This window comes from Acinonyx jubatus, chromosome D4 (assembly GCF_027475565.1).
Source record: "Acinonyx jubatus isolate Ajub_Pintada_27869175 chromosome D4, VMU_Ajub_asm_v1.0, whole genome shotgun sequence".
In the NCBI taxonomy this organism is placed as follows: domain Eukaryota; kingdom Metazoa; phylum Chordata; class Mammalia; order Carnivora; family Felidae; genus Acinonyx; species Acinonyx jubatus.
Window position 1 is genome coordinate 92,049,995 of NC_069391.1, and position 19,847 is coordinate 92,069,841.

General features: G+C 55.6%; 1 protein-coding gene and 1 long non-coding RNA gene across 5 annotated transcripts; one reads left to right on the forward strand and one right to left on the reverse strand.

The window, feature by feature from the left end:
• Positions 1-984: 984 nt before the first annotated feature.
• CARD19 (caspase recruitment domain family member 19) lies at positions 985-14,151 on the reverse strand. 4 transcript variants are annotated; one of them, XM_027041256.2, is made up of 6 exons: positions 13,913-14,144; positions 4,664-4,806; positions 3,077-3,230; positions 1,956-2,015; positions 1,700-1,771; positions 985-1,249 (listed from the first exon to the last, which is right to left on the reverse strand). In XM_027041256.2, the coding sequence occupies exons 1-6, from the start codon at positions 13,917-13,919 to the stop codon at positions 1,134-1,136; spliced, it is 552 nt and encodes a 183-aa protein (XP_026897057.1). In that variant the 5' UTR covers positions 13,920-14,144; the 3' UTR covers positions 985-1,133. The 4 variants fall into 4 exon arrangements, with proteins under 4 accessions (XP_026897057.1, XP_026897059.1, XP_026897058.1 ...); XM_027041258.2 differs by lacking the exon at positions 1,700-1,771 and having other exon boundaries at positions 13,913-14,146; XM_027041257.2 differs by lacking the exon at positions 1,956-2,015 and having other exon boundaries at positions 13,913-14,143.
• A 754-nt stretch (positions 14,152-14,905) lies between these two features.
• On the forward strand, positions 14,906-15,940 carry LOC128312268 (uncharacterized). Its single transcript, XR_008291361.1, has 2 exons — positions 14,906-15,159; positions 15,277-15,940. It is a non-coding gene; the product is annotated as an uncharacterized LOC128312268 (long non-coding RNA).
• Positions 15,941-19,847: the final 3,907 nt, after the last annotated feature.

A 19,847-nucleotide genomic window follows, 5' to 3' on the forward strand; every position in this document is an offset into this window, starting at 1 on the left:
GGGATAGGCCAGTGTCCCCAAGATGAGGATGAGGGGGGTGGTGCAAACCCCAGGCTGGTGGGGGCAGTGGGGAGGAGCCAGAGGCCAGGACCCTGGATGGCACAATGACATTTCTCAACTCTAAAAGTTCTAGAAGGTTTTGTGGACTGTTTTGTTCTGAGTTTCTGCCTGGAATCTGGGACAAGACCTTGGGCTCATTTCTAGGCCCAATGGACCCACCCCAGACCCATTAAGCCCAGGTCTCACCTCCTGGTAGGGAGGGACTCCACTCCCAGGACAGAGGCGGGTGAGGTCAGGCAGGGCCCCGGACCCGGGTGTTGGCTCTGGTGACTCGATGGGGACAAGGGGCTGTGAAGGGTCCCTTTAGGACACATCACAGAAGAGAATGAAGGCAGTGGTGAATCTTAGACCCCCTCACGTGCCAGGTCCCCCTTTTCCTGGCTGAGTAACCTCAGTATCCTCTTCAGGAAAGCAGGGATGCAGCCCCCACCTGCTGGGGTCGCAGGGTGGAGTGAACACATATGGGCATGGGGCTTCTTGGGGCATCTTGGTATGTGCAGCTGGTGCCCCCCCCCCCCCGTGGCCCCAGGCAGGGGCTGACAGATGGCGGGGCAGTGCCCCCACCCAGCCCTCCCACCTGGGCTGGTGGCTGGGAAGGGCAAGGTGATGGGCGGGGATGGGGGGATGGGTGTGGGGGCTGACCGCGAGCCAGGCAGACGACTACAGAGGGGCTCCAAGTGAGAGGTGTGGGCTCTGGAGAGGCACGGTGGGAGGGAGCAGGGGAAAGAGAGGAGGGACCTTCTGGGGAGACGGTGAGGTGGGGGGATGTTGGGGGTGGGTGCTGAGGGGCAGTGGGGGCTGGGGCAGCCTGGGGCAACCTGGCCCCGGGCTGAGTGTGGGACACTGAGAGCCCTCAGAGTCAGCCCCGCCAGCCAAGACACCACAGGGTCTCAAGTCAGAATCATCCAGAAAACATTCCCAAGGGAAGCGACAAGACTCCAACATTTAATGTTGAGCACCTTTGTCAGGCGAAGGTAACTTTCTTAAAAAAGTATAAATAGTGAAAAATAAACATTTAGAAAAGTGGGGCCCCCTCGGCGGGCAGGCGGGGTTCTTTGGTGGGGGCAGGGTCATCAGAGCCCTCCCAGGTCATCTGTGAGGAAGGCCAGCAGGAAGCGGCTGACGTGCCTGTCGACGATGATGGGGGAGAAGCCCAGGACACGCCGGGTCCCCGGCAGCACCTTGGGGTCTGGAAGACAAGGTGGTCTCAGACACTGCCACCGACGTGCCTGTGCAGCCCCACAGCCAAGCGGTGTGGGGCGTCCCTGCCAAGTGGGCCTGTGTGGCACTGGCTCCCCGTCCACAACTGTGACAGGCCCGGTGTGGCCAGGCAGGGACGGCAGCTGCCATGCTGGGCTGCGGGCCCCCGTCCATTTGCCAGGGCTGTGACATGGGGGCCAGAGGTGGGCACCCTACTCCGGGCCCCACACAGGACAGGGGCCCCCAGAGCCCCGGCTGCACCCTGCCTCCCGCCAGGGGCTGTCACCCTCCGACCCCTGGGGGTGGTGGAGCCCCCATACTCTCTCTTCTTCCTGTGCCTGCAAACTGGGCCCCACTGCCGTCCCACCACACAGGCTAGGAAATTGAGGCACAGGGAGGCCAGGTGGCTCGGTGCTTGGGCCTGGCAGGCGGCACCCACCTGGAGGGCAGCAGTAGACGAGGAGCGCCAGCCCCGCGGCCAGGCCGAGGCAGGCCAGGAAGGCCACGGGTCCTGGGGAGAAAGGGGGCATGTGGGCACATGGCCGCCTGAGCCCGGACGGTGGGCGCCCCAGCGAGCACCCTGGGGCCCAGTCAATGGGAAGGCAGGACCGAGCCTGACTCGGAAAGGAGAAGACCCTGAGGCAGAGACGGAGCCCTGGGTGGGGGACAGGGTGGGGGACGTGGGAGGCCGTTACCCCTGTCACTGAGCTCGCGGCCCACGGTGCCGGAGTCTAGCTCTGTGCAATCTGAGTTCTCTGGAAACAAAATCACAGGGCTCGGTTAGTTGTGGGCCGGCCAGAGGAGGGTGGTCGCCCCGCCTGCAGGAAACCAAGGGGCTGCTCAGGCTCCTTCCCTCCACCCCCGGAACCCCTAGGCTGGGCCGGACCAGGCTGTACACACACCCACCCAGCCTTCTGGGCCAGGCGTGGCAGAATGAGCACCAGGGAGGGAACCGTGGGATCAGCGTCACAGAACCCTGAGTTTTGGATCTCCTTCTGTCCACATCCTGAGACCCCGAGGGCCATGGGTAGGGGGCATCGCTCCGTGCGGAGGCAGGCACTGAGCGTAGCATCCCAAGTCTGGTGCTGTCCATACATACGAGGGCAGGGCACACTTTCTCCCAGACCTCCCCAACTGGCCACCTGCTGGTGGCCCAGGAGCCTGGAAGGTGCTTGATGCACAGCCAGACTGTGGGGCCCCCCAGTGGCTGGTGTGACACACGGGTCCTGGACCAGAGCTCATCCTCAGGTGAGGGACACCTGCCCCGGGGTCCCAGCTGAGCAGTCAGGGTGAGCCACCCTGCTCAGGCCTCCGGCTTCCCATCAGAAGATCGAGGGACACAGGCCCCTCCTCCAGGGGACCAGGGCACAGAGGTCTCAGGCCTGGACTGCCATCCCCGCCTGTGTCTCCTCCATCCCCACGTGCAGCTCAGAGGGTCCCTTGGGACTCACGTGCCTCTTGAGCTCTCGGGCAAAACCCTTGAAACCAAAGCGCGCATGCCTCAGACCAGCCACCGTGCCTGACATTGTTCTACAGAAACGCCCACATTACGGGGATCCCCCCGCCCCTGGCCAGGGCACCCTCAGTCGTGGGCACGACCACAGTTTCCGCCACGGGGGGCGCAGATACTCAAGGCCGGCACAGCCGTGAGCGGGCCCCCAGCCCGCAGGTGACGGGCCCCAGGGCACCAGGCTGGAGGGAGGGCGGAGCCACACCCGCCAGACGCCTCCTCCTGTGTAACAGCAGGCACGCGAGATGCGGCAGTGTCCGCATCCGACCGCTTGCTCCTGTCTGGGGGCGCGGGGGGCACACTTACGCAGGGCCAGCCGGCTGGGCAGGCGGCTGTGCAGGGGCTGCGCGTGGATGTACAGGGCCCGGTAGAACTCCTGGCAGTCCCGCTCACCGCTCCGCTGCAGGTGGCCCAGCAGGTCACAGAGCCGCACTCGCAGGGACGCCTTGGGATTCCGGAACTGGGGGTGGAACGGGTGCGTGGAAAGGTCAGGCTGGAGGGGCAAGGCCAGGAGGCTGGGGGCTCTGGCTCTGCCCTGGGCTCCAGCTTCTGCATCAGAGGGGCCCCTGCCCGGGGTGCGGCGAGGGCGGCAGCACAGAGCACCCAGAGGAGGCATCAAGTGCCACCAGGGCCACGGCCCACCCACGTGGCGCCCAAGCCGGTGCCGTGGTCACAGCACAGCCACTGGTCCTCCCTGTGGAGTCCCCCCCTGTGGAGGCCAGGACAGGTCATCAAGAAAGACAGTGGTGACATTGTTCCAACTGTTAAAAGCTGATGGTTTGCCATGTGACTTTGGCAGGTCATTTTACACCTTGGGACTCTGTTTCTTCACTTGTAAAAAGGCTACAAGGAATCAAGGAGGTGACGTCATAAGTAACAACTTCTAGTAGTTTATAGTCAACAGGAATGTGACTCAAGGAATTTAAAAACGGAGGGCTAAGCAGGAGAACAAAACAAAATAACCCAGAATCTTCTGATGAGTTCATGGAGAAATGTATGGTTCTAAAGGTCAGTGAGCCGGCAGGTGGCATTGATGCAGGACCTGGAAGCTGTGGCCTGGTGCTGCCACCTGGTGGCAGCATACCGTTCCACTCAGAACCAGAGTGTAACAGAAACTGCAAGTGGATGGTGGGAGCCAGAGAAACCAAGGAGCAGAATAGCGTGGCAATGCGCATGCAGGACTCTCCTTCTTCTTGTATAAACGTCTGAGACTTCTCAAATATTTATATAATAAACGCGTATTAGACTTTTAATTACAATAATAAGGTATGAATTCCACCCGTACTTTTCCTTTGCTGTAGACTTTCACAACCTGAGCATCTGAGCCAGTGGCAGGGCCCATGAGCCTTCCAGCTGTGTTGGGGGTCAGCCTCACTGTGCCCAGGAGAGGCCCCAAGCCCTGTAGGCAGCTCTGCAGCCCCGAGAGTGGGGCTCACTCAGCCACTCGGCTGGAGGGGGCCCCACACCCCAAAGCCCTGGCCCTGAGGGGGAGTCAGGGAAAGGGCGGCTCAGGTGAGGTGCACCCACCTCCCTCGGTGTCCACTTTTGAACCTTTGGAAGAGGCGGGGTGCAGAGCCCTGCGGCATCGGGGTGAGCCCGGCCAGCGCCCCCGCCCCCTCTCCCCTCCCAGGCTTGTCACATGCAGTGGCGCACTGTCCTGTCTCCTGTGATGCTTCCAGCGGCTCTGGAGGGCTGGCAGGCCCCGAGGACACAGGGAGAGACTGAGGCTCAAGGAGCCGGTGTTCCGGGCCCAACGTCACTGCCAGGAGTCAGGCTTTCACCTCCACTGTCCTTCTCCACCCCCCCACCCCCCACCCGCTTTCTCCCAGCCCAGGGAGGGAGGGACAGGGAGGGAGAGATGTGCCGCCCCCCCGCCTCCCCCCACCCCAGCACCTTCTCTGCATCATTGTTGCTGAGGATCTGGGGGTAGTAGCGGTTCAGCTGGAGGATGATCCTGTCCACCTGCTGCTCACTGAGGCGTCCGTGGCCCATCAGGAAAGGCGTGTCCTGGACCAGGCGGTCACAGTAGGTCTGCTCTGAAACAGCAGAGAGCACGGAGGGCATGAGCCCGCACGGCCGAGGAGCGGCAACGGGGCCCACATGCCACCCTCGGCATGGCCCCCAGGCCCCCGGGCGGCACATCAGCTGTAAGCCGTCCCACCCGCGCAGGCTATGCACAGCCCGGAACCCCCGTGTCCTGCCGCCCCCCTGCCAGAGATGGGGCGCACTAGTGTGTGGGACCACAGACTCCAGCTCTTCTCTTCTACGCCTGAGAGCTTACAGCAGGAGATAAACTCAGGCCGAGTCCGCTGTCCCTGGGTCCCCCCCCAGGGCCTGCTGCAGGGACACAGCAGCCTGGAGAAGGCCCGACCCTGCAGCTCCCACGGCTGCTGTTCCCACAGGGACAGGGGCGCAGGGCTGGGTGGCCCGTGCTGGCATGGCCACGGGACACGTGAGCTTGCCCGGCCTTGTGAGGCTGCCACAAAGCAGACCGGTGTGCCCAGCCAGGGTCCTGGCATCACGGCATCACTGCCATGCCTTTTTCCCATTAAGAATGTTCTTTAGAAGGACAGGCCTTTAAAGCCCAGGGGCGGGTCAGTGGTTGGTGGGAGGCACAGGATCCCCAAGGAAGGGTGCTGAATCCCAGAGCATCCACTACGTGACCAGGTGCATCCCCCCCACCCCCACTGGTGCCAGCCTGTCCCACTTGCTGGTGGACACGGGGGCTGGGTGAGGGCAGAGCTGCAAAGGAGGAGAGTTTTTGTGTGTGACTGGAATTAAGTTGATATCAATTCACATTAGATGGTTATAACTTTAGGATGTTATGTGGAACTCTCATGGTAGCCACAAAGAAAATATCCGTGGAATATCCACAAAAGGAAATAAAAAATGTTATTACAGAAAATCAACTAAACATGAAAGAAGGTAGTAATGGATAAAGGACAAAAAGCTACAAGACCTACAGAAAACAAACAGCAAAAATGCAGAAACAAGCGATTCATTGTCAGTAATCGCAGTAATTAGTTTATTATTTTTTTTTTTAATGTTTACTTCTGAGAGTGAGAGAGAGAGAATGAGCAGGGGGAGGGGCAGAGACAAAGAGAGAGACACAGAATCCGAAGCAGGTTCCAGGCTCTGAGCTGTCAGCACAAAGGTGGACACAGGGCCTGAAATCACCGTGGGATGATGACCTGAGCTGAAGTCGAGGCTTACCAATGGGGCCACCCAGGCACCCCAGTGATTGAAGTTATTACTTTAAATGTAAACAGATTAAGGAGTGCCTATCTGGCTCAGTCAGCGGAGCATGCAACTCTTGATCGCGGGATCATGAGTTCGAGCCCCACATTGGGTGTAGAGATTACTTATAAAATAAAAGCTCTCAAAAAAATAAACGTAAACAGGGGCACCTGGGTGGCTCAGTCGGTTAAGCCTCTGACTTCGGCTCAGGTCAGTATCTCACGGCTTGTGAGTTCGAGCCCCACGTCAGGCTCTGGGCTGACAGCTCAGAGGCTGGAGCCCGCTTCTGATTCTGTGTCTCCCTCTCTCCCTGCTCCTTCCATGCTCATGCTCTGTCTCTCTGTCTCAAAAGTAAATAAACATTAAAAAAAAATGTAAACAGATTAATAGATGCAGATTGGCAAAATGGAATTTTGATATTGTGATTTCTAATAAGAAATATATATTGGCACAGGGCTCCTGAACCCCCTGGAATGTCCTAAGAGATGAGCCATGAAGATGAAGGTGTCTTTTGTTCCTAACGAGCCCCCTTCAACCTCATCTGGCCGTGTGCACGAGGTGACTCTTCTAAAGCCCCTAAATAACCACGAGATGGGACTGGTTGCCAGTGGAGCCAACCACATGAGGCTTAGAGGGGAGAGGGGCTGGAGGCCGAATCCATCACCAATGGCCAATCATTGAATCAATGACGCCTATGTAATAAAACCTGCGTAAAACCCCGAGAGGATGGAGTTGGACGAGCTTCCAGGTTGCCGAGCGCATGGAGGCGCTGGGGCGGCTGGCCCGGCAGAGACACAGAGGCTCTGGGCCCCTTCCTGAGTTCTTTGCTCTAAGCACCCTGTGTGTGTGGATGTTCACTTGTATCCTTCTGTGATAAGTCAGCACTGGTATGGAAAGTGTTCTCCCAGATTCTGTGAGCTGTAGCAAATGGCTGAACCAAAAAAGGGGGTCACAGGACCCTCGGTTTATAGCCAGTCAGTGAGAAGCCTTGTGACTGGGGTCTACAGCGGGGACGGTGTACAGGACTGAGCTCTTCACAAGTGGGAACTGAGGCCATCCCCAGGGAGACAGTGTCGGGAGGTGACCTGTGACACCCCCAGCTGGTGTCAGGGGACTGCTTGATGGAGGTGAGGGACCGCATACCTGGTGACCAGCAGTGCCAGGAGTCCTCAGAGGTATGAGTGCTGCGTGTAGGAGCAGAGGAGAAACAGAGTTGTTTGTCCTCTGAGGATTAAAAACGTATGATTCAACTATGAGCTGTCTCCAAAAGACTCAGATCCAAAGACACACATGGGCCGAAAGTGAAAAGAAGGGAAAAGGTGTCGCTGCAAACAGCAACTCAAAGAGAGCAGGGTGGCTCTGCGAATAGAAGCCAAGATCGACTTTGCATCAAAAACTGTTACAAAAGACCAAGAAGTGCATCAACGTTAATAATAGAGTCAATTCACCAAGAAGATCTAATAAGCACGTGAGCCAGGTATCAGAGCCCCCAGATAATAGTAAAGATTTAGTAATAATGAAAAATAGTATCAGTTGGAGATTTCAGTGCCACACTTTTATTATTTTTTTAATGTTTATTCTTGAGAGAGAGAGAGAGAGAGAGAGAGACAGAGCATGAGTTGGGGAGGGGCAGAGGGAGAGGGAGACCCAGAATCCAAAGCAGGCTCCAGGCTCTGAGCTGTCAGCACAGAGCCCAACGTGGGGCTCGACCTCACGAGCTGTGAGATCACGACCTGAGCTGAAGTCGGACGCTTGACTGCCTGAGCCACCCAGGTGCCCCAGTACCGCGCTCTTAGTAATAGCCAGAACCACCACACAGATGACCAGTAAGGGAACGGAGGGTGTGAGCCACATGATAACCAACGAGGGCCAACACACCCGGACTGCAGTCACCCAACAGCAGCAGAAAATACAGGTGCACCTCCCTTTACCGCACTTTGCAGATTCCGTGATTTTACAAACTGCGGGTCTGTGCCGAGCCTGCTCTGAGCAAGTCCACTGGAGCCACTTTTCCACCAGCATCGACTCACTTGGGTCTCTGTGTCACGTTCTGATAATTCTTGCAATTCAAACTTTTCATTCTTCAAACCGTATTTCAAACCTTCTCATTATTATTACAATTGTTATGGTGATCTGTGATCAGTGATTATGAGTTGCTGAAAACTCAGATAATTGGTAGCATTTTTTACCAATAATATATTTTTAATTAAGGTATACACATTGTTTTTAAGACATAATGCTACTGTGCACTTGATAGAGTACAGCATAATGTAAACATAACTTTTATATGTGCTGGGAAACCAAGAAATATACTGGGCTCACTGTTTAATTTTTTTTTTTTTTTTTTTTTAACTGGACTCACTTAGTTGCAATATTTGCTTTACTGTGGTGGTATGGGACCGAACTCACAATAGCTCCAAGGTGGACCTGTACATTCTTCTCAAGCACACATAGAACATCCTCCAGGACAGACCATAAAACAAATGTGGCTACAAAACAAGTCTTAATATCTTTAAAAAGGCTGAAATCATACCAAGGGTCTTTCTGATCACATGGAATAAAGCCAAAAATCAGTAACAGAAGGAAAACTAGAAAATTCACTTTTATGTGAAAATGAAACAACGGATCAAAGAAGAAATCACAAGGGAAATTAGCAAGTACCTTGAGACAACTGAAACTAAAAATACAACACACCAACATGTAAGGGATGCCATGAAAACCGTTTGGAAGATGACATTTAGGCTGTAAATGCACACTTTACACCAGAAGAAAGATTTCAAATCAACAACCTAATGTTACACCTTAAGGAAGTAGGAAGGGCAGAGCAAACTAGACTCAAAATAGCAGAAGGGGAGGAAATAATAAAGATTACAGCAAAGATAACTGACATTGGAAATAGAAAAAACAAAGCCAAAACAAAACTTGGTTCTTTGGAAAGATCAACAAATTGACAAACTGTTAGCTAGACTTACAAAGAAAAAAAGACTCAAATTACTAACATCAGAAATAAAAGTAGGAAATGAACTACCAATTTTACAAAAATAAAAAGGATTATAAAAGAATACTTTGAAAATGTGTAAGCCAACAAATTGGACAAACTAGATGAAGTGGACAAATCCCTAAAAACACACAATCTACCATAACCAAAACATGAACACAGAGAAAATCTCAATGGACCTCTAACTAGTAAGGAGATTCAATTAGTAATCAAAACTGTCCTAACAAATAAAAGCTCTGGACCAGATGGCTCCACTGGTGAATTCTACCCAACATTTAAATACCAAAACTTCTACAATTCTTCCAAAAAACACAGAGGAGGGAACACTTCCTAACTCATTCCATGAGGCCAGCATTACCCTGTTACCAAAACCAGTCACAGATAACTACAAGAAAATTGCAGGCCAATATCACTTATAAACACAGATGCCAAAATCTTCAACAAAATACTAGTAAACTGAATTCAGCAGCATATTAAAAGGATTATACACCAGAATGCAAGGGTGGTTCAACATAAGATAATCCATCAATGTAATACATTATGTTAATAGAATGAAGAAACACACACACACGATCACGGTCATCTCAAATGATGCAGAAAGGCGTTTGACAAATGCAATATTCCTTCTTGATTAAAGGAAAAAAGCATTCAATAAATTTAGAAGAAAATTTCCTCAACAAGATGAAAGTCACATATGAAAAACACTCAGCAAATATCATGCTTAATGATAAAAGTCTGAAAGCTTTTCCCCTAAGATCAGAAACCAAGCAAGAGGCCCACCCTCACTACTTCTTTTCAATGCATTACTGGAAGTTCTAGCCAGAGCAATTAGACAAAAAAAGAAAAAAAAAAAGTTATTCAAATGAAAAGGAGTAAGTAAAAAAAAAAATAAAAAAAAAAGGGGGGGCGCCTGGGTGGCTCAGTCGGTTGAGTGTCTGGCTTTGGCTCAGATCATGATCTCACAGTTTGTGGGTTCAAGCCCCGCATCGGGCTCTGTGCTGACAGCTTAGAGCCTGGAGCCTGCTTCTGATTCTGTGTCTCCCTCTCTCTCTGCTCCTCCCCCACTCATGCTCTGTCTCGTTCTTTCTCCTTCAAAAATAAATAAAAACATTTAAAAAAATTCAAAAAAAGGAATAAGTAAAATGATCTCTTTTTGCAGATGGCATGATCTTCTATCTAGAAAACTCTAAAAAGGTTAAAATCAATCAACAAATTCAGCAAAGCTGCAAGATACAAAATCAATACACAACAACCAGTTGCATCTCTATACACTAATAATCAACAATCCAAAAAAGAAAATAAGAAAACAATTCCACTTACAATGTCATCAAAACTAATAAAATACTTAGGAATAAATTCAACCAAGAAGGTAAAAGACTTGTACACTGAAAACTTCAAAACATCCCTGAAAGAAATTTAAAAGATACAAATTAATATACCCTCTGTTCATGGATTAGAAGATTTAATGTCGTGAAGATGACAATACTTCCCAAAGTGATCTATGGAGTCCACGCAATTCCTACCCAAACTCCAATGATGTTTCTTGTTTTTCATTCTAAAATTCATACAGACTCGTTTTTTTTTAATGCTTATTTTTTGAGATAAAGCACAAGCCTATGCATGTGGGAGGGAGGGGCAGAGGGAGAGAGAGAATCTTAACCAAGTTCCATGCCCAGCGTGGAGTCCTACATGGGGCTTGATCCTACAGCCCTGGGATCATGACCTGAACTGAAATCAAGAATCGGATGTTTGGGGCACCTGGGTGGCTCAGTTGAGCATCTGACTTCGGCTCAGATCATGATTGCACTGTTTGTGGGTTCAATCCCTGAGTCAGGCTCTGGGCTGACAGCTCGGAGCCTGGAACTTGCTTCAGATTCTGTGTCTCCCTCTCTCTCTGCCCCTCCCCCACTTATGTGTGCGCACTCTTTCTCTAAAATAAAAATTAAAGCATTTTTAAAAAATAGGTGCATTTTGGGGCACCTGGGTTGCTCAGTCGGTTAAGCAACTGACTCTTGATCTTAGGTCAGGATCTCACGGTTTGTGGGATGGAGCCCCATGCCTGGCTCTGTGATGACAGCACAGAGCCTGCTTAGGATGGTCTCTCCCTCTCTCTCTGCCCCTCCCCCCCCCTCAAAATAAATAAATAAACTTAAAAAATGTTTAAGAAGAATAAATGCATTTGTTGTGAGTAAATACTACCTCAATAAAGTTGATTTTTTCAAATGGGGTCATCATGTGGGAACAAGAAGGGCCCCTCCTAGATTTCCGCCATGGGGCCTACTCAACACACCATCTGTCCTCCTCACCTCTCTCTCCCGCTGCCACCTCCTCCTGGCTGGTCTTTTCCCTCAAAAATATGAATTTCTAACTTCTGGATCCTCCCAGGTCCTGAAAGTCTACCTGGCAGACGCACTCGCCAGCAGCTCCACCATGGTGAGGAAGTCACCCCCAGGGACACCAAAAGATCTGCCACGGCCACATGGGCAGGACTTTCCCGGTCACCTGGCGTCACCTCTCGTAGCCCCTCTGATCCGGCTGACGGCGTGTGCCCCGTGACCGGGCACTCTACAGGCTCTGTGCGTGCAGATCATCTTCATCGCCCCATCAGCTCTGTGGCTCTAGCAAGACCATCGCCCCCATTTCCAGATGGGAATAGATGAGGGACCTGCCCAAGACCTCAGCCACTAGAGAGTGAAGATGGAGGATGGAGCCAGGCACAGCTTTGTGGCATCCAAAGCTTTGTGGCTGTGTGAAGCCACTGCCTCTTGACATCTCAGACTTCCCACTCGCCTAATTAACGTACTAATTAACTGTGCAATTAGTGCATCCTGACCCCAGGCTATTCTGCCCAGCACTGCCTCTACAGCGTGTGCACTCGTGCACAGGGCAGGCATACAGCAGGCGCTCACTAAAGAGTTCTGTCAGTGGACCACGGCCAGCACACTGGCGGTCCTCCGGCTGCAGCCCTAGCTAGGTGGAGTCTCCACCGCAGCAAGCATGAGTCACCCGGCACAGGGCATACACAGCCTGGGGCTGAAGCTTTCCGTGGTGGCTGGAAGCCGTGCAGGAAAACCACACCCAGATGGCCACACCCAGGAAGGAAAATGCACAGGAAACTTTGGTCCCGGGTCCTAAGTAACAGCCCCAGAAAGCTCTTGCAGGATGGAGTCGAATGTTCTGGCACAAACCCACCTGACTCTGCCAGCAACTTCTGCCAAGCCCCACCTCCCCCACCTACTTGCTCAGCTGGTGCCAAAACCACAGACCCCCCCAACCCCTTACCCCTGCGTGGCACTCAAGGCCCTGTGGGAGCTACCCCAGGTGCCTTCACCCCAGGTTCCTGAGCTGTCCTGCACAGCAGCCGCCCCCCGCCCCTGCCGTGGCACCATGCTGCCTGGGACACCTGCCAAAGGATGAGAACCCTGTCCCTTGGCTTCCCCCTGGCTAACCTGTACTCAGCTCACCATCCTCCCCTCAAGAGGCTTCCCTGAATTTCCATGGCTCCCTCCCCACTGCAGTCCCTGACCCGCTCAGAATCCCCTCCTGTTTGGGGCTCTGGACCTGGCCTCAGGTGTGGCGCTGAGAGGGCTCACTCCCCAGCACACCTGGGTCCACAGAACAGTAACAGCTGCAGTGACACCTGGCCAGCATTGGCCCTGTGCAGACATATCGGGTCCAAATGCTCACCCTGCAACTTGTCATGAAGGCCCCAGAACCAGCACAAGGCAGACCCCCCCAGTCATGGCACAGGAACAACGAGCCAAGGATTTCATCCCTGCAGCCTGGCAAAGCTGCCCGCACTCTCTGGGCCTCAGCTTCCTGCCCCAAAAATGAGGAGCTGTGACAGGAGGGATCTCTAGAGGCTCAGAGCTCAGACTTGGCTGCGAGAAAGGGGCTGTGGAGAGGCTCCCACAGGACCTTGAGGGGCCTGGGCAGGGCACAGGTCTAGTTCTGCCCCTGACCACCCAGGTAGCCTGGTGCTTGGCACCTGTCCAACCTGAGCCTTTATTTCCTCATCCACATAGAGACAATATCCTACATGTCCTTCTACACCTGACACAGGGCCAAGGGCACAGCAGGCTCTCAGAAAAAGCAGCCACAAATGAGAAGGGTTCTGGGAGATGACAGGCAAAGAGGGTGCAGCTGGGGTCTCTTCTGACCTACGCTGGGACACTGGTGTCCCAGAAGACACCAGGTACCAGCCCATGAAATCCTATTTGTGGGACTCCAGTGAGCACCGGGAAGAGAACAGGACCCTTGGGAGCCTCCCTGAGCCCTCTGCCACCCCGGAGGTTGGAAAAGTGGGGCCCTGGGGAGCAAGAACGTTCCCTGACCATCCTGTCATGAGATCCCTGGCCAACCCATCTCCATCACCAGGTCTCTCCATCAGTGGAAGTTCCACACAACAAGGTAACCCTGCTCAGCTGGGACCAGGAGGGAGGTGGGTTCTGCAGTCCACACAGGCTCTGGGGGTTTGGCTGCACTTCAGACCCCACTCTGGGAGAATCTGGAGGGGGCAGGGCCGCCCTGCACGCAGCACAAAGCCCAGGGGTGCTGGCTGAGTCTGTGTCCCCGGTTCTCCTGGGCCTGACCCCAAACAAGAGTCCCACCGGTACTATACACGGGTGTCAGGTGGCCAGGATGACCCCCGCGAAGACTGCTGGTGCCCTTTTCACCCTCGCCTCCCCGTCAGGCCGCAGCATCACCCCAGCCTCTCGCCCACGGCCCCTCCAGGCTCCGACCACCGCCCCCGGCCGGTCGTCGTCCCGCCCACAAAGAGGCGGTCACGGACCAAGGTCACTGGCCGCTGCCGCGAGGAGCTGCCGCCGGGGCAGCACCGGGGGGTCACCGCGGCCGCGCGTCGGTCCGGGGCTGGCAGGCTGGACACCCGCCCGGCCCGCTCTCACCTGTCATGGCGACGCACGGCGCGCGCCCGGCCGGGCCCGGCCCGTCCACTTGCCGCCGTCCACCCGTCAGGTCGTCTGTCCGCCGCCCTCCCGGTCCCACTCGCTCCGCCCCTTCCCGGCAGGCCCGCCTCCCGGCAGGCCTCGCCCCGGTCTCGGCGGTGTCGCCGCCACAGTCCCAAGTCGTCCCCACTGAGCCGGCCCTTTCCCGTTATGCTCCGCCCACAGAGGCAGCGGCAGCGCCGCGAGCGTCCCAAGCCCTGCCCCCGCTCGAGCCCCGCCTCCACCCGAGACACCTACGGCACCCGTAGAAGTTATAGGCCCGCCCCCACTGAGCCGGCCCCTTCCCGTTATGCTCCGCCCCCAGCGGCAGCTGCGGCGCCGCGAGGACCCAAAGCCCCGCTCCCCACTCGAGCCCCGCCTCCTCCGGACGTTATGCTCCGCCCCTAGACCCGTGGCCTGGCCGCGACGGTCCTAAGCCCCGCCCCCACTTGAACACCTCCCCCTCTGGCGGCACCTACGGCTCTGGCAAGAGTTCTTGGCCCCACCCCTCGCTGAGGCCCTTCCATCGCGGGCGCCGCAGGCGTCTTCGCCTACGCGAGGGCTCTAAGCTCCGACTCCACTGAGCCCCACCCTTGCTGACGTCTGTTAGGTCGCTTCTACAGCCCTGAGCCATGCCCCTCACTGAGCCCGGCCCCGCCACCTAGGGACCTTCTGAAGTCTCGAGTTTCCAACCCGCATAGGGTACAGGGTCCTCACAAGCCCTTAGCTCCGCCCCTCAATAAGTCCCGTCCCGCCGTCCTGTCCCAGGGTTCCAAACTCCGCCCCCACCATGGCCCCGCCCCTTCCGGCGACGACCAGGACTCTGAGCCCCCCACTCCAGCCCCGCCCCCAGCCCTGACGCACCTTCCCCTACTGCCGACTCCCGCCTACTGGCTCCGCCCTATCTAGGCTCCGCCCCCTCGAGGCCCCGCCCTCGAGATGGCCCCGCCCGGGAGTAGGTGGCTCAGCCACGCTGGGCGCAGTAGGCTGCCCCGCCCCGCGCCACCGCGCCCCACGCCCGAATGAGAAAACTGAGGCTCTGAGAGAGGAAGTGACTTACCTACGGTCACGCAGGTCAGTCTGTAGGAGGAACAAGGACAAGCCTGGGATAAAGGCCGGTGGGCGTCCAGTAGCCAGGAGGGATCAGCCAAAAGGGGGCAGTACCTGGACAGTGACGAGGGATGGATCCCCGCCTGTCCAGCCGTCAGGTGAGACCACAGCCCCAGCCTCAACAGAGAGCCAGAGCCACCCTGCCAAACCTCACGTGAAACAGAGCTGTAGTAACAGGTGATAATGACGATTGTTTTTGAACCACTGTGTTTCAGGGTAACTGGTTACCTGGCAGTTATACACGGAATGCACCAGACATCCAAGCAGACGCCCGGCCAAAGGGAGGCAGAACTCCACACGATGGCTGGGGAACAGTATCATGCAGGAGCCCAAGCACAGACCACCTTTCTAGGCTTGAGAGACAGTCTGGGCGGCTGGACTGGACTCTGCAATAGCAGTGAGGTCGGGAGGCGACCGGGGCGTCATGCAGAGTCTCGCAGGCCAGGCAGCCAGGGCCCAGTATTTGAGGTTATGCGCTGAGACGAGGGCATGGTGATCTCTGACTGATATGTTTGAAAACAGCCTCTGTACACACGAAAGAATTAACAGTAGGGTCTCCAAGAGACGTGTGCACACTCGTGTTCAGAGCAGCATTATTCACGGTAGCCAAGAGGCAGAAGCCAGCCAGTGTGCGTGAGCAGAGGAACGGGTTAGTATATATGCTGTGTCCAGACAGTGGGTTCAGGCTTAAAAAGGAAGGAAAGGGGCGCCTGGGTGGCTCGGTCGGTTAAGCGTCCGACTTCGGCTCAGGGCATGATCTCATGGTCCGTGAGTTTGAGCCCCACGTCGGGCTGTGTGCTGACAGCTCAGAGCCTGGAGCCTGTTTCAGATTCTGTGTCTCCCTCTCTCTCTGCCCCTCCCCTGTTCATGCTCTGTCTCTCTCTGTCTCAAAAATAAATAAACGTTGAAAAAAAAATTAAAAAAAAAAAGAAGGAAATTCTGACACCTACTGCAACATGGATGAGCCTTGAGGACATGATGTTGAATGTGATATTGTGATTTACAGTAAGAAATACATATTTGGTCTTCCCCCTGGCAGAACTCTTAAAACCCTAGGGATTTCCTAAAGGAGAGAAAAAGGTGCCTTTTGTTATGTTAATGTGGCGACTTTTGGAATGTCCCCAGGTCACCTAAGAATGGGGCTGGTGGCCCAGAGAACCCTCCATGTGATTGCAGGGTTAGAATTTTCAATCCACCCCTCGGCTCAGGAGAGAGGAGGGGGTCTGGAGCTTGAGTCAATCCCCAAGGGCCAATGAATAGATCAATCGTGCCTTAAGGGACAGGGTTCAGAGAGCCTCCGCGTTGGTGTGGGAGAGTGGTCTGCCTGGAGAGTGCCTGGACTCTCCGTGTCCTCTCTCCACATGCTGCCCTGTGCATCTTTCTGAGTTCTGTGAACGACTCTAGCAAATGAGTCCAGTCTAAGGAAGGGATGGTGGGAACCTCTGATTTACAACCAGTTGGTCAGATGCACAGGTGAGAACCTGGATTTACGGCCGGCGTCTGCAGCATGGCAGGTGGGGGACACTCTAGGACAGCCCGCTGCTTGTGGGATCGAATTCTCCCAGCAACAGGGTCAGCAGTGAGTTGAACTGTAGGCCACTCTGCTGGTTTCTGAGAACTGCTTGTTGGTGTGCGGGGAAGCCCCCTCCACACGTTGGAAATTGGTTGCGCAGAACATTAAGGACCAAGTGAGATAAGCTGACACAAAAGGTCAAATACTGGAGGACTCCACTTACATGAGATCCCTACGGCAGCCAAGTCCATAGACAGACGGTATGGGATGGTGGGTGCCAGGTGCTGGGGAGAGAGGAGACAGGGGAGTGTTTAAGGGGTACAGAGGTTCAGTCTGGGAAGATGGGAAAGTTCTGGAAACATGTTGGTGCTGGTTGTACAAGAGTGTGAATGTACTTAATGCCCCTGCACTGTATGCTTAACAGTGGTTAAGATGGTAAATTTTTATATTATGCATATTTTACCACAATTAGAAATTCAAAACCCCAAAGCAACCCTGTGGTAGGGTTCTTTCTGTGTGGAAATTCACACGTGTGTGCAGGGTGGTACCTGAAGGGAGGCAAGGAGCCTAGGAGACCAGGAAGCTACTCCAACAATCGGGGCGACAGGAGCCAGAGGCTGGATACACTGAGTGGGTTCCACATGGGTTCTGAGGTTGAGTCACAAGGACTCGCTGCAGGACTGGATGTGGGGTCTCAGAGAAAGTGGAATCGGTGTTTGGGCCTGGGGGAGTGGAAGGGGCAGGTAGCAGCATCAGGAGTTCCTCCCTGCTGAGTCCAGAAGCTGAAGTGCATCTAAATCCCTGAATGTTCAGGCCTGAGGAAGCTAACAGCTCGCACGTTGTTTCCTGGGCCACTTACTTTTGAGTCACAGCCACTTGCCAGACGTATGTGTGGAGATACCCCTGGAAGATTCCAGCCCGGCCTCTGCTGACAAGGGCCGTGGGGCAGATGTGCCCAGCAAACCCACAGAACCAGGAGACGAAATGGTAACCTGGCGGCTGTGGTTTTAAGCCAGAGTTTCCCGGTGGCTGGCCGTCCAGCAGTGGATAAATGGTACACACAGATACCCAAGTCGCTGAGAAATGGACTCACAAGGCAGTTTTCCCCCAGCCACTGTCCCCCAAGCGGGGGACGTTCCACCTGGGATGGGGTGCTGCCTGATGCTGCCCAGCCTCTTCTGGGGACAGGAACGGCAGCGCCCTGGTATTGAGGGCTGACTGGTGTTCTCTGATGGCGTAGCTATCCTAGCACCTCAACACCGCGGGTCTCGCGTGTTGGAAGGGCTGGGGCAGGACTCGAAGCACGTGCGGTGGAGAGGAGGAGGGCACACCAGGAGAGTCACCCTCCTGGCCCGTGACCTCAGTGTGGTCAATGCGTGGTGCGCATGAGTGAGGTGCGTGCCCCCCAGGCCAGAGCCCTGCCTTGAGGGACCCTTCACATCCCTTCCTCTTCCCAGAGGTCATGGACCCCCCCCCCCCTTGGGATGGGGCTGCTCCCCCAGCTGGGGGCCTGTGACCGCACAGCGCGAGCAAGAAATAAACCCTGAGGCTAGGGGGCTGCTCCGGACTGAATGCTTGTGTCCCCTAAATCCGTGGATCGAGGCCCTGCCCCGTGGTTGTCTCTAGAGATGGACCTCTGAGGAAGTACTGAGTGTAAACTGGGTCCTAAGGGTGGGGCCCTGATCCCTACGATTAGTGTCCTTGTAACCAGACACCAGAGAGCCCACTGCCCTGGTCACCCAGCACGCGTGAGGACACAGAAGGTGGCTGTGTGCGAGCACGAGGGTCCACACCAGAACTACATGGGCTGGCACGTGGGTCTCGGGCTCCCAGCCCCCAGGACTGGGAGATAAATCTCTGAGGTGTGCCTCCACCCCAGGGCCTGGGGCTGGCACAGGGCTTGTTCCTCGCAGCAGCAGGACACTTCCTGAACACCATGATGACCTGGGTGGAGAAGCTGGCCTGGCAGCATTGCAGGCACGAGTGGGGATGGGGGTGGTGGCAGGTGCTGAGGCCCCTCCGTGGGAGCGAGCTTGGGGTTTCCAGAAGCAGAAAGGTGTTTACTCCTCTCTTCCCAGTACAAGGTGGGACTGGTTTTGGGGGGCTTGGGGCTGGCTGCTTCCCTGTTCTCTGCAGCTGGGTGATGCCTCTCTGCCCTGAACCGTCTGGGACGCTCCCAATCCACCAGAGACCCCTGGCTGTGGCGCACACGGGTTCAGAGCCCAGCGTGCCACACAGCTGAGGTCTCCCGCCCCCGGGTCTCCTGGGCAAGGACTCTGACACTCGTGCACCTGCCCCAGCCGGACCCCATCTGTCACCCTCAGCTGTTAGGAATGCAGAACGGGGCCGCCCTCCTTGGGCCGCTTCACCGCAGTCTTCCCGTCCTGTGCTCCGGGAGCCCCGGGCCAGTACCCGGGGACAAAATACTTGCCTCGACAGGACTTGAAAGCACGCAAGGAGCACAGCAGTTTCTGACAGCGTCACGGCCACCCTCTGTGGGGTCACGGCAGCTTGTCACCCCAGCCCGGCCCCCCGCAGCTGAGCCTGCAGACTCGCCAGAGGCGCGTGGCCCAGGGGCACGGCTTGCCACTGCCAGAGAATCTGGGGAGAGCCCAGGTCTGCCGGGGACACCATCATGTGGAGCCTGCACTGCTCAGGTTGAGGGCTGGGAACAACGTTACCCAGCTGGTGTCCCCCGGCACCCCCCACGGGAGCGCGGCGTGAAAGCTTCCTCGTGCCCAGGTGAGGGCTGCACACACCCTCTGGCCTTACGATCCCACCCTGAAACCCACCCTACAGAACAGCATCCCAGGACAGAAAGGATGTTGGCACCAAATGCAACAGCTGAAAACCACCCAAGGGTCCCTCAGCAGGTGGCTTCCCAAAAGAGCCAAGGGACAGACAGACCAATCCGGGTAGCCTGCATCAGGATATATTTGTAAGTGATGGGAAACACCGCAATCATGGCTTCAGGGGGGCAGCCCAGGCTCCTGAGGACCACAGGCTGCCCTCCTCACAGCCCCAGTGTGGCTGCGGAGGCTCTGGGCAGGAAGCAGGGAAGGTCAGAGGACAAACCAAAGTGACTTTTCTCAATGGCCAGACAGATCCCACCCCAAAATGCAGGAGACTGGAGGTCGGATCTTAACCGGCCCAGGACAGTTGTGGACGTGGAGGGTGGGACCTAGCAGCCCCCAGGAGCCACTCAGAGGCGTGGCTGAGCAGTGAGCCCTGAAGGAGCACAGCAGCAGGTGCAAACGTTTAGAGCCACACCTG